At 39.3% G+C, this 13,546-nt stretch overlaps 1 protein-coding gene across 22 annotated transcripts in view; it reads left to right on the top strand.

The window, feature by feature from the left end:
- Positions 1–13,546, top strand: part of phldb1b (pleckstrin homology-like domain, family B, member 1b) — a 154,105-nt gene that overhangs the window by 110,420 nt on the left and 30,139 nt on the right. For 6 of the 22 annotated variants that reach the window (XM_037974122.1, XM_037974120.1, XM_037974111.1 and 3 more), the window contains 11 exons: positions 1,225–1,548; positions 3,276–3,425; positions 3,589–3,726; positions 6,511–6,639; positions 8,313–8,468; positions 9,125–9,235; positions 9,346–9,435; positions 9,842–9,976; positions 11,751–11,858; positions 12,379–12,540; positions 13,401–13,535. In XM_037974122.1, the coding sequence (XP_037830050.1) occupies positions 1,225–1,548; positions 3,276–3,425; positions 3,589–3,726; positions 6,511–6,639; positions 8,313–8,468; positions 9,125–9,235; positions 9,346–9,435; positions 9,842–9,976; positions 11,751–11,858; positions 12,379–12,540; positions 13,401–13,535 (1,638 nt within the window). The remainder of the gene's footprint in view (positions 1–1,224; positions 1,549–3,275; positions 3,426–3,588; positions 3,727–6,510; positions 6,640–8,312; positions 8,469–9,124; positions 9,236–9,345; positions 9,436–9,841; positions 9,977–11,750; positions 11,859–12,378; positions 12,541–13,400; positions 13,536–13,546) is intronic. The other 16 variants (XM_037974130.1, XM_037974153.1, XM_037974124.1 and 13 more) reach the window with 14 other exon arrangements.

Here is a 13,546-nt window from a genome sequence, read left to right as displayed (position 1 = left end):
TGTAATCATCAAAATTAAACGAAATAAACATTTGAAATATATGAGTTTGTATGTAATGTATGAATATAATATACAAGTTTCACTTTTTAAATGGAATTACTGAAATCAATCTACTTTTTCATGATATTCTAATTTTATGACCAGCACCTGTAGCAGAAATTCAAAGATCACTGTAGTAGCTTGGTCTGTCGGGTCTCACATTAGTGGGCTAACCACTCAGTGACATCTGGTTAGAGCAGTGGTGTCCATTCCTGTCCTGGAGGGCAACTATCCTGCATGTTTTGCTTCTCAAGATGCTTCTTTTAGATGCTGAGACACACCTGATTTGAAAGACTGAGTGCTTAACTGACTCCTGCAGAACTTAAAGACCTGCTGAAGATCAGGGAAACAACTAAAACATGCAGGATAGTGACCCTCTAGGACCAGGATTGGTTACCACAGGTTAGAGCCTGACTCCCAGTGACATCTGGTTAGAGCAGCTGGGAGGGTATTGGAGGGAGGGCTGCTGTGTTTCAGGATTGAAAGAAGTCTAACATAAGCAGACTTCATGATGACTAAAACTGGGCCTAGAGAGCAAATGTCAGATCACCACAAATTTGTATCACTTACTCTATATGACTTTAACTTGGCCTCTTGTACTGTTGTAAGGAACCTTGGTGGTGTTTTAGATTTACACACTTAATATGACCTATACACAAATGTGCAGTTAAAAGAAAAACATGTTTCCAAACCATTATTTCTAAACATTCTCAACAGACATCAACTTTTCATGCATTCAGACTTAAGGTTCACATGTTCTCATACAGCTTACTACACAGTTTAGACACAAAGACTGGAAAGCAACTGAAATTGCATGTTACAGAGCTCCACCCCACACAGCATCACTCACTTTTGGGGAGTGGGACCTGGTGGTGGGGGACGAGGCTGGATAGAATACAAACAAAATAAAAATCTTTATTTGCCAGCATTATATTCCAGACACAAAAATTGTACTCAATAATTTAGCCCAAGTGAAACATTCACAGGACAAGATGAGCCCCACCAAGCCCCCTGATCATTGTTTATATATGATTACAGTTCACAGTCATTAACCAAGAGTATGAATAAGAGTCTGATCATGTGAATGTTGCCCAATGAATGTTGCTATATGTTAAAATTCAAAAAGTATTTCCCCTACCTGTCAAATTCTAATTTTTATTTGACTGTGTTTGGATTGTTTTACAGGAGAGACAGCGACTGGAGACCATCCTGACTCTCTGTGCCGAATATAACAAAGGTGAGAGCACAGAGTTGGACCCTCTGGGCTCTGGGAGGATGGGTTTTCCTGGGAGCTTGGCCGATAACTCTGTACGGAGGCCGTCTTTAGAGAATGTCCTTGGAAGTACCCTGTTACCCTCCTTGACCACGCTGTGCCTGGCACAGAAACAGAGAGAGAGTGATGAAGAGAACTTGAAGGAGGAGTGCAGTAGTACGGAGAGCACCCATCAGGAGGTGAGGACCTCTCCTGCTCCCTGCACAGCATCAGCGCTTCTCAATGGAGAGCAACAGGTCAGAGGCAGTACTTATTTCTCAACACAGATGCTCTCTCTGCATGCTGCTGAGGCACCAGCATGTAAAAATGGTGTGCATGGCTCTTCTGCATCAGTGGTGGGGTTGGGGGCCTTCAAGAGTCTCTGCGAAGGATTCAGTGACTTCCTAAGCAAAGCCAGGTTTTCAATGGTCATTCTTAGACCATTTAAAAGGGTTACAAAGCCCATGTCATTGCTGAACAGCTACCAGGTAGTTTGCTACTTTTATGTAGAGCAATATTTCACATGGATTCATGTGATTTTAACTTTGTGTTAAGTTAGGCCGAGAGAAGTGAGTGAGTTTTTGGTAATGCTGTTTGTTGGCTTTTTGTGCTGCTCATAGCATTATCTATCTAATTTGTTTGTTAATGAAACATAATTATGTGTTTGTACTCAATCAGCATGATGCTCATATAGCAAACAATAATTTGATACAGGCTTACCCTTGTTCATTTTTTGTTTGTTTTTCATATATACTAAACATTATCCTTTTATATAAATTAATCCCAGGATTTTTTATATTTGGTATTTATAAAACATTTGGTCACACAGTGAACAACCTCACATCAATTTGAAATTATATGTGAGTCCAGGAATATCATTGTAGACGTTATATATAATGCTTGACACAATACTATGCACCAAGGTTTGATGATGTAAAAAAATCAAAAACAAATCAAGCATTTTAAAAAGCCAAAATGAAAATTATCTTTCTTTTATGGTTGGACTGAAGAGTTTTATATTATTTTGTCAATTGTTAATAAAAAAATATGTATTTATAAATTTCACATCTGCAGCACATCCCAAAACACTTGATATACTTCAGACAGCTTTAGTACTTTTTAATGTAGTTTTCCGTCTCAGTACTTCTAAAAGATGTTCTGGCATTAATGTTACTAAAAGCTAAACCAGGTGCTGGTCAATTTATCCCTTCTCTAAATTGTTTCCCCAGCTGTTGCTATTTCAGTACTTTTGTGTACAAAATGGTTCCCACCTCACACACATGCACCTTCTATATGTACTTTGCATCTACATACACTTCAAGGATCCCATTATCCATGCAGGCACTTACTTGGTGAGTGTCTTTAGTGCAGTGATAGGGAGGTCGCCTTCCAATCAAAGGATCCCCAGTCTCTGCAACATGCCAAACTATCCTTGGGCAAGATACTGAAGCCCCCCACTACCCTGATATGCTCATCTATGTACAGTTGAGAACGTAAAAAAGGGCGGTAAAATGTATAACAGAAAGCGCTGTGTATATAAGGAATTCTGTGAAAGGCATTGCAAAACCTGGAGCAGTTAAAGGAAGCTAAATGATTGTGGTCCATTTATGAACATGTCATTATAGGCACCATGCAAGCCTGCATAAATTCCAACTTTTTTTCATAGCCAACATTATGACATTACTACCATATTGTTATTATTACCATAACTCTCAACAGAGTGGGTTTATTAAAGTAGACGCTGCTTGTGCTAAATAGAAACAAATGTGAATGTGTTTCATCTAGAAATTGATGAGACAAAACTAGAATTTTTTTAGTAAGAAAAAGGTAAAGTAAAAGTTAAGTAAAATAAAGTAAAATCATCTGATGCTTTATTATTTATTACCCTTTTCTATACTGTCACAAGTATTTTGAATTAGAGTTTTCAGATAGTACAGTACAACCAGGAAGATGTTTTCATTTAACCTGTCCGTCTCCACCCCAGCAGCATGAAGACTTCTCTGGTTCAGGCGGTGCAGGTCATTCAGAGCTCAGTTACCTGGAGGATGAGAGGGTTCGTGTTCTGGCTCGGATCGATGAGCTCAAAACTCGGCTCACTGAGCTGGAACAACAGCTTCAGGAGTCCAAACAAGAGGTTGTGTCTGGACATAAAAATAACACGAACAGAAATGAGTTTTCAATCATTTTTTTTAATATTTAGAGACAGATTTTCCACAGTAGCAGTTATATGCTCAGGATGTTATTTGTCTTTTATCTTATGAATGGCACTGCAACTTTTGTGTGTTTCCTTTGTTCAGGCAGAGATGGAGCGAGCTCTGCTGCATGGCGAGAGGGAGGCAGAGCTTGAGCAGATAGAGGCTGAGTCAATGGTCATCAACCAGCTGCAGCACAAGCTGGATGAGCTGGAGAACGCCATCCAGCACGAGAAGGACAAGGTATGCAGACAGTAATGCAGGCATATATTTTCAGGCATCTTTTAGGTTTTAAATTACAGTCAGACTCATATACTTCCTGCTCATGTACAACTTTTTTCTGCTTAGAAAAGAAAGAAATCTGTGGTTCCCTACATGTATATTTTCAGGTTCTAAATGGGCATTTTTGATATCCCTTCTCCACTGCTTTGTTGCTGGTGGTGTTTTTACATAAGCCAGTCTTCTGTCTACTAGGGATCCTTTTTTTTTGGAGAGTTACTTTTATTTAGTAGATACATTTAAAGGTTTATAAAGGGATAGATGAAGGACCTGGCTGACTCCCATTGGCTCTGTTTCTTGCTTGTTTTCACCTTAATAATTAATGTTTTCTCTGTTGCTCAACCCTGCTATCATCAAATAACCGCTCTGTCTCTGCTTCTTCACTACCTACATTAACTGCAACTTTATTAATGTTGCTGCATGACAGAAAACCTCCCCTTGAAAAGATTGTTATATTTGGTGCCATAGTTCTCTGCAAGAGATCTTTAATTTGGTTTTTCAATAATGGGCATGGACGTCTTTCAGCATGTTCACATATCTTTTTTTGTTTTCAGAAAAACAGACTTTTATGTTGAATTTAAACTCCGCAAGAAATATTGAAATCCGCTCTAGCTCACATGGTTGTGGTATGTTCTTTCTCCCATAGACATTTTATACTCAAAGAGAAACTACAAGCAGAATTCCTGGAAAGCCCGTTCCTCCCCCTACACCACGAGAACCAATTTCTTCTCGCCTTCCATGAGTTCTTCACAATTTGAATGTCTTCATAAGTTTTGCTGGAACAGTTGTAAAGAAGGTTGTATTTTCTAACAGCCTCGGCCAACTGCTCCTCAGTGGAGCAGCAGAAGTGAAATGACTCCATTAAAGCTCACCGGCTTTTCCACATAAACATGGTCAGAACTTTGTTGTGGGCAATAACACAAAACCTGATGCATACCCCTGTGAGAAAAAGTTCTGTCCGGACCCTGTGCACAGAACTGAGCTCCTGCAAGAAGAAAATGATGCAATTTTCGTCACACAGTTGCGTTTATGAGAGCAGATTTTTTTCACTTCTTGTGGAGTATAAAACGGCTTTTGCTCTTATTCAGACAGACAGAGCACCTTTAACAGCTTTGCGTCTTCACTGTTGTAATGTTTGATCAAAAATCAGTGGTAGAAGATCTTGTTTTTGCTTCTAATATAGAGAACGTGATTTATGTGATTCATGAGGCAGTAAAGCAGATGTAGCTGTTCACTGTTATCTCCTGCCCGTCAGAAGCTTCTTTTTTAAACTTCGTGCTCAGTTACATTTGAGTTGCAGACACTGAATCAAATTTTACTTGAATGACAGGAAAGTTGAAATTATGGCTATTTATTATGTGATATTGTAAGATATTTGTGTCAAATATTTACACAACTACAGTTGTAGAAAAAGGCACTTTTGAAATACTTTTTTAAACAATAAAGTATAAATTGATTGCACCTAATTTGAATCCTAATTTAAGTCACATTTACAAATAAATTAAATTAACATAAATGAAAAAATGCAAACAAAGCACCAACACACGTCTCACATCAAGGCTAATGAATAACAACAGAGAACTCTGAAAAGCAGACAGGTGCTGTACTGTACTGTGCTTTTTGTGGCACATGCTGCATGTTGGATCACTACATGAAACAACAAAACAAAGCATTTCTAATGCTGAATTTATTAGAATATTTTACTGTTAAACAAGGATAAATTAGCTTGCATCATATTAATATTTTCACTGAGTACTGGGGGCTCTATTCAGCAGATGGTTGAATGGAGCGCGGCGTGCACGATCCTCGCCAAGTTACAAAAGGTGCACGACACAACTCCTTGCAGAACCTTCTCGCAGGGGCGGGGACAGCACGATTGCGTCACTGTTAGCGCCCGTACCCTCGCGTGGTGAGGTAGATAAAGGCTGCAGTTTTGGGGATGCTGGTGGGGAAAAACGTGTATGAAAAATGACGTATTTATAATAAACAAGCAGAGCTTAGCCTGTTGACCCGCCAGGCTTATAATACGCCGGGGGAAACCCTGAGGTATATCAGCAGTGTCTCTTAGAGTGGCTCCAAGTTTTACTTAAACTTCACTGAACAAAACAGAAAAGGTTTCTTTAGAGTGAGACTCTTGCTGCCAGCCCTAGAGGACCTTTTTCCCCACATCAAATGTAGATCATAGAAGTTAAAGTACAAAATCCAGTGTTGCTTCAACACAGCCAATAACAGTGAGGGTCGGATGTATTGATTGATTCCTCAGCATGAAACCGGAGCATCACTCGGGATAGATGATGTATTTGAGCTGAACCACATCTGATGGGGGATGCTCTGTGGCCAGGAGAAATACAACCAAGGCATTTTTTTTATAGTCTATTGAAGTTTATTTAAACAGTCTTTCCTGATATATACAGCAACTAATTTGAAGATTATGGGCTGTACCAAGGTTCCCTTTTCAATTTTTTATTGTATATTATATTGTAAACCTAGAAGCTTTTGAGCTAATATTAATAGCTAAAATTTTCTCAAAAGGTTGTGTTAGGTCTTTGGGATATTATTGATATTGTTTCTTCTGGCTGGTTTAAACCTCATAGTTGAGTTTAGATGAAAATTTATCATGTCATTCACTAACACTTTTTTACAGCTTTTTACTTGCATGGTGTGGATTTTAGCATTGTTTTTCTCTGTTTTTCTTCCTCCCCAATCGAACATTGGTCCTGTGTGTGGGTGTGTGTTGTGTCTTTCTAGGAAAGGGCTAATGTTGAGGCCGAGCGCCGGGCCTTGCAGAGACTCCAGGAAATGTATGCTGAGCTGAAGAACCAGCTTCATAATTGTCCCGAGTCCCTGCGGGAACAGTTGCAGGAACAGCTCAAAAGGGTGGGTCTTCAGTCAAGCTGGATCTCCTAGACCACCCCTACCCTTCCACCCACCAACTCTAGCCTGCAGCCCTCCTCATTTCACATAAAAGCACACATCCAACCTGCAGCAACCAGAGCCACTTTTTGTTTTTAATCAGACCGTGAGGCTTTTTGGTAAAGACAACATACTTACCATTTAGCTCCTATTTTAAATGTAGCTTTTATGTTATCCTGTGTTTTACCAATGCAAAGCTTTTCTCTATCATACATGTCATTTGCATTAGTATAGACTTCCAACACTGACATTTTAGGAACTTGGCATTTAGATAATATTGTTTTAATGTAGGTCATCCATCCATCCATTCATTTAGGGTTAGGGTAGTAAGTAATTGATAACAGCTAGCATACATAAACCAAAATGGTCATCAGGCTTCAGCTACATCACTGTTTTATGCAACAGCTGCATGCTTGGTATGCTAATGAGCAATGCTATGATATTAAGGTCATCTGATAATTGTGCCTGTGAGTAAGAATATTAGTGATTTCTCTCATTTGGTGCAATCGTGCATGTACAGTTACACTATCCAGCAATTTTAGAAGTATGCCTGAATGATTCTATGAGGAATGCTGTCATTGGTGTAACTAATGGATGAATGCTGTTGCTTTAACAGCTCGATATAGCAATTATTGTTACATATCTTAAGTCAGAGAAAAGAGTTCAATATACTTAACAAAAAAGTCAAATGAATGGCAAGAGCAAGAGACGTATCCAGTTAACTTTGACTGATAAAATGATCACAGTTAACCAGCAACAACAGGTTACCTAAAACAAAATATTTTATCAGTTATTCTTAAATCATATTTAAGTGTGTGTGTATATTTAAATTGAAACACATTTCATGCCCAGAAGGCTATAAAATGTTATAGCTCTTACAAACTAGCTAAACCCTGAAAATTCTGGTTAAACTAAGTTAGCTCAGATGACCTTTTGCCATGTAAGCATTTGATTTTGGAGGAGGTCATATAAATAGACGGATTAAGATACAATGTCTATAAAAAGTATTCACCCCCTTCAATGTTTTACCCTTTTATTGCAAGTCAGTTTTTTTTGTCTGTTTGGTTTTTTTGGTCAAAAGGCCCAGTTTAAACTGAGGTATTTCAATTTACATTGCCAGTGGTATTTTCTAATTAGACCCCACTGAACTGCATGTGTGACTCTGATATGCATCTTTGCTGTTATGTGATATCTTAGGTATAACTGCTTCCCAATCAATTAACATAGACCTGACTAGATTCATTCTGTCTTTCCTTACTCTCCTCTCATCGCTGCCTTTCTGCAAGTTGCTGTTTGTTTCAGAATCAGTCTGCATTTTATAGTTTTATTATTTGCCACTAAGGTAAACATAAAGAAGTGGTTCCCCAACTGGAATATCGTTCAGATAAGTCCTGTGTACAGCTTTTATTGTCGGATGCCAGACTTTTTTAGCTTACAGTTAAAGATTGCTCAGAGAAATAATCTGAACAACAAAAGAGCACATTTTCCTGAAATGTGTAAATATGTATTTGTTGGTGTGTGTGTCAATAAATTGACATTTTATGTTGTCCGGAGCTAAAAAGTTAAGATTTTTCTGCAAGGCTCAAACACTTATCTCCCTCATGATGTGGAACTTATGATGTGGTGGACTCCTTTAGGACGGAGAAGCACTGGAAGCAGGAACCAAGAAGTTTGAGGATCTGGAGTTTCAGCAGCTAGAGAGAGAAAGCAGCCTGGAGGAGGATAGAGAAACCGTCAGCCAGCAGCTGCTCCAAGAGAGAGCAGAGTACCACCACAGTGTGGCCAAGAGGAAGGTGAGGACACACCATTGAGACTGCAGAAGGACAGGATTATATGAATATCTTTACTCTATTGTTGTTTGAGCAGTGTAGTTGGAGTTACCATGAGAGGGAGAGGTTTTAGAAACAAAACTGAGAAGGCTTAGAGACAACAACTCTGCAACTATTTTGAGAGAGAACTTTTTTGTATAGTTTTGGAACCTTTTCAAAATTTAAGTGAAGGGTCCTTTGACCCACGTAAGGAGATTGAGAACCCCTGCAAACATTTTGAGACTTCCTCGCAAATACTGATTGCAAACTAGTCACCAACAGTCACAGCCCAGTAAGTTATTGGCTTTAGCATAGTGATGACACTGAAAAGCAATGTGGAGCCCACACACCAGCCATGTGTTGGTAGGTGCAGACACTGGGTTCTGAATTTCACAGGTTAATTGTAAAATTATTGCGTTCATGACACAGTTCAACCACAGACATTTAGAAAAAAAACGCAGAGGTATTTTTTGTGTGTGTGTGTTTGTTTTTTGTAAGTCAGGCTTTAATTTATCTTTAATGCATTGTTCTCCTTTGGTCTTTATAGAACTATAAGAAATATAAAAAAAACAGTATTCTGTCCTGTTCCATATAAATGTATATGGAACTCTTTCTGCATGCTATTTTTTTTTTTTTTTTAGGAGAAGGTGTCCACTCTGGAGAAGCAGGCCAACCAGCTGGGTCAGCAGGCATCTCAGGAATGTGAACGGCTCGCCAAAGACAAGACACTCACACTTCAAATGCTCCAAAAGGTACTAAAGAAAGCATTTTGGCATCTAAAGTCTATTTTTTCAGCAAAAAGGAAGGTGAGACTTATTCTCTTAGGTTCAGATTAAAAACTACTTACCATGTTATTCTCCAGGAGAAGGAGCGGCTGTCGGGCCTGGAGAGGAGATACCACTCCCTGACTGGAGGAAAGAACTTCCCTAAGTCTTCCACTGCAATGAGGGAGGTGAGCAAATTACTGAACCTACTGATTCAAACGCCCACTCATTTCACACTCATCTCACTCAATTGTCCTTAATTCAAATCGCAGTACAACTTTGATAACCTGTAGCTGATTTTCACTGTGTGTAATCATCTTGGGATGCAGTCACCTATATTTGTTTGGATCTAACTGACGAAAGATCTCTTGCAAGAATGCATTTGTTTTATTGAAGAGTTTTGCCAGCTTTTGGAGAAATCCTATATACTTTTTCTCTTTTAAAACATAACTCGTATCAAACATAACATTTATTGAAGCTCCAACAGAAGGACTTCTTGCCTTTTAGTTTTATCTACATACCTGAACTTTTATTTGGAGTCTCAAATGTTTTCAGTGGGTGTTAAAAGCACTTATCACTGACCTGTCAAAACAGGAAGTGCTCCATGTCAGTAAGACTGATCTGTTGTTGAAGGATGTACACTCCTCCCAGCTCTCCCTCTGTGCAGCCTCTCCTTCATACTTACATCTCTCCCCTCCCTGTCAGTTGTTCCCCAGCAGCCCTACAGAGGTAATTGACCTGATAATTCCTGCATGATGCCTGCAGCTTCCACTTTGCTTCCATTTGTAGCTCACCTCAAAGGGACACTTGAGGCTGATCAGGGGCCTGCACTGTAAAGCAGGTTTAACAGATCCAGGATTTCTTGTTGTTATACAACAAACTGACTCTAACAATTAAAATAGCAAATAACGTGTTCAGTAGCAGTTCCTACAGCTTGGCTCAGGACGGATTGTGTTCAGACATTTTATCTACATACCACTGGTAGTCTGAACATAAGCTATCCTGAGCTAAGCTGTGGCATGCACAATGAAAACCCTCTTCACCCAGACCATCTAATGAGATGTTTTCAATGTGCATTGAGACTGTTCACAAATGTATTTGGTTCTATCCTGTTGCAATCCAATCGCTCAGGAAAGACTTAAGCAACAGGTGTGAACAGGATCTCTGAGGGTGCATTCACTCCTGATAGTCCGGTAGACTCAGTTCAACTGGGGACCAAAATTGCAACATTTGTTAACATTTTTAGCTGGTGCTGTTCTCATTCACACTGCACTGAGTTAATCAAGCCAAACCCTTTGAGCAACCTGTCTCTCTCCCCCCCGCCGCCTGTGGTGGCGCTGCACCAAGAAGTACTACTGAAGGAAACAACACGAAAACCTCTGAAGAAGACACTGAGCGCAACTTCCTTCTTCTGGAAAAGTAAACTAAAATGAAGTGGTGTCAAAATTTTGCGGTTTTTAGGATTTCCGTTTTGTCTGTGGTACATGTGCCAAACAAACATTTTTCTACAATGGGCTCAGCATGAGCAGCACGAGCCATTTCTCCCATTAGTGGTAGAAACGCGCATTTGTTTTGGTTGTTTTTACCCAGAAGGCCCTGTGCTATAGTCCGCTTCCTGCTTTTGGAGCGGTCTCTCGTTTGTTTTCATTCACACACGCTTTTGAACCACGCCAGAGTTTACTTCAACCGAACCGAGACCTAGGATTTTAGGCGGACCAGAGTTCGCTTCTTTGGTCCGCATCAGAGTTCAATTGCTCATTCACACCTCCCCAAGTGAACTAGAGTTTGATTAAAGCGGGTTAAATAGGGCTGGTGTGAATGCACCCTGAATGTCCAGGCACCTTTTGTTTTTTGTTTTATTATTTATTTATTCATTCATTCATTCATTTTCTAAGAGAACTGATTTGGTTTGGAGTGTGTACTTTTGTTTGTGTGACTTCTTACCATCCCGGGCAAGTTGTGTTTCTAACATAAGCTGCCATTAATAAAGTTCCTAGTAAGTAATAAATGAGCTGAGATGCTGAAAACTCAGAGCCAAAACCAAAAGTTTCTGAGACTGATCCTGCTTCATAGCTTAGGCCCCTGGTCAGTGTGTGGCTGTAAATGCACCTGTGATATACTTCACTGGTACATTGACTTTGAAAGACTTTTTTTTCATGAGTTTGTGTTAAGATCAACTTGAAACCATAATTTTAGCAGTTGTAAATACCACTTTATCACCGTATGTTGCAAAAACCAACAAGTGTTGCTTCGTGAGACCATTTGTTTGTTGGCTACTTGCGATGCTGTGAAAGATGTTTGTTTCCGAGTGTGTTTTTGTTTAACTGTGTGACTTATGTGGAATAATAACAACAACCAGATAAGATGTCTTGTTGTGCTCAGGTGTTCCAACAGTACAAAGTTTGATATTTTGCATGTACATATATCAGTGTGAGAGGATTAGCAGAGCATTTCCTCACCTCTCATCTTGTCTGGCTCTTGGCTCGCCTTGGCTGATGCTCAGGAATACATGAAGCTGTCAGACATCCATAAAATGTACGACAGCGGGGACCTACGTGAAAGCAGCAAGCCTATGTTTGCAGTAGACGCTGCATTAGCTGGCGCTTGCGAGGTACTATTACTTTTTGTCTCTTTCCTTGAGTTGTTTAGTCTTAAGTTCTGATTTCTATTCAGTTCCTCTTTTCATCTTTCTGTTTTCATGTGATGTTGCCCCCTCTGCTGGTTTGCTTCTAACAAAAATGACCGCAGCTGTGTTTGATTACTTAGTTTCTCAGTGTTGGATTGATAAAAGCACGATTGGACTGAGCCAATCATGCTGATATTGCACTAGAAATGTGATTAACATTTTCCAGATACAATTGTATTGTTGAATTCAAGTTGCTGTTATCAATAAAACTGTGAAGCAGTGAGCAGATGAATATGTAATGAAAAAAGTGGAAGCATGTCAGTGTGGATAATACGATGCTGGATTATGGTGGTGATGTGTATTGTGTGTATAATCCAGCCTGTGTTTCTTTTCAAACCTTTTTTCAATCATGCCTTTTTTCTTGATGTTTCCCTCCTGTGGCTCATCTTGTCTTTCTGATGTGTTTCTCTCTGCTCCTCTCGCCCTCTTGTCTTGATGTGGGCAGGAGTATGTAACAATGGGCCAGTTAAATCAGATGTATGGGATGCCAAAGGTGGAGTCGTCCCCTACTTCCCCACTTCACCAACCCCTTCAGTCTGCAGCAGTAAACCCAGCCTTCTCCTGCCTCCTTTCTCCACATGGCTCTTCCCTCTCTCTGTCTGTGGAGGTGTGGCTGTCCTCCTCTTTGCTTGCTTTTAAAATATTAACTGTACTAATAATATTGCAAAGCATTTGTTATAACTTAAAACCACTTATTAGGCTTTAAAAATGAAGGATGCTCAGTTCTATGAGAAAAGAGGTATACCCGCCATAATTGTTAAGGTTTTGCATAATAGGCCATAGTAAAAAAGATGTATAAACAAAACGGGTAAATACAAACATAAATAAATGAATAACACATAACATGTTACATTTTGTTATTAGTTAACAAAAGATATGCAAAAAATGTTGAAACTGTAAATGAAGTCCAGCTAAGACAAGTTGAACATTTGTGGTTAGAGACTTAGTCTTATTGCTTGGATTTCCAACATGTTTAAAAAAAACCTGTGCAACGTTTTTTTGGTTGTTCTTTTTTTTTGGTTACAGTCCTCTAATAATAAAAGCAGCAAGAAACAGATGCTAGTCTGTATATTAGAAATGGATTTCCTTTTTGTGAAAGAAAATTAAATGTTATTGCTTAATTTTAAGCTCTGTGTCCAACAGCTAAAGAATTTAAGCAACACAGCTAGATAAAGTTAAATGTTTGTTTTTAAGCTGAGTCATTTCAGCAGCAATGTGAAATTACACCACAGAAATGTAAATATAGTAACTGCAGGGTATGAAGCACAGTGTAGCAGACAGCAAAGATGTTAGAGATCTAAAAAAGTGTTCAAAGTGAAAATGACAACTTCTGAGGATGAAAAAACATTTCTCTTGTGTTCCTTCTCACTGTGAATGCTTTCTAATCTTTATCTTTTTGTTTTTCTGTCTTCTCTTTCTTCATTTTTTCCATCTTTGTTGTTTCTTCTCTCGGTCACTTACGGTCAGCCTGAGGCCAGTAAGCCTCATCTCCAGAAGCTCGATTTAGAGCAGTGGTACCAGGAGCTGATGGCTGGCTCCAGACAGCTTTGTGCCCCCTCTATGCCAGTCAAGTCTGTGTCAGGCCGCAGACCCGTGCTGCAGGTAGATGCTCT

The sequence above is a fragment of the Kryptolebias marmoratus genome, linkage group LG2, assembly GCF_001649575.2.
Source record: "Kryptolebias marmoratus isolate JLee-2015 linkage group LG2, ASM164957v2, whole genome shotgun sequence".
NCBI classification, from domain to species: domain Eukaryota; kingdom Metazoa; phylum Chordata; class Actinopteri; order Cyprinodontiformes; family Rivulidae; genus Kryptolebias; species Kryptolebias marmoratus.
This window is presented reverse-complemented; position numbering and strand designations above follow the sequence as displayed.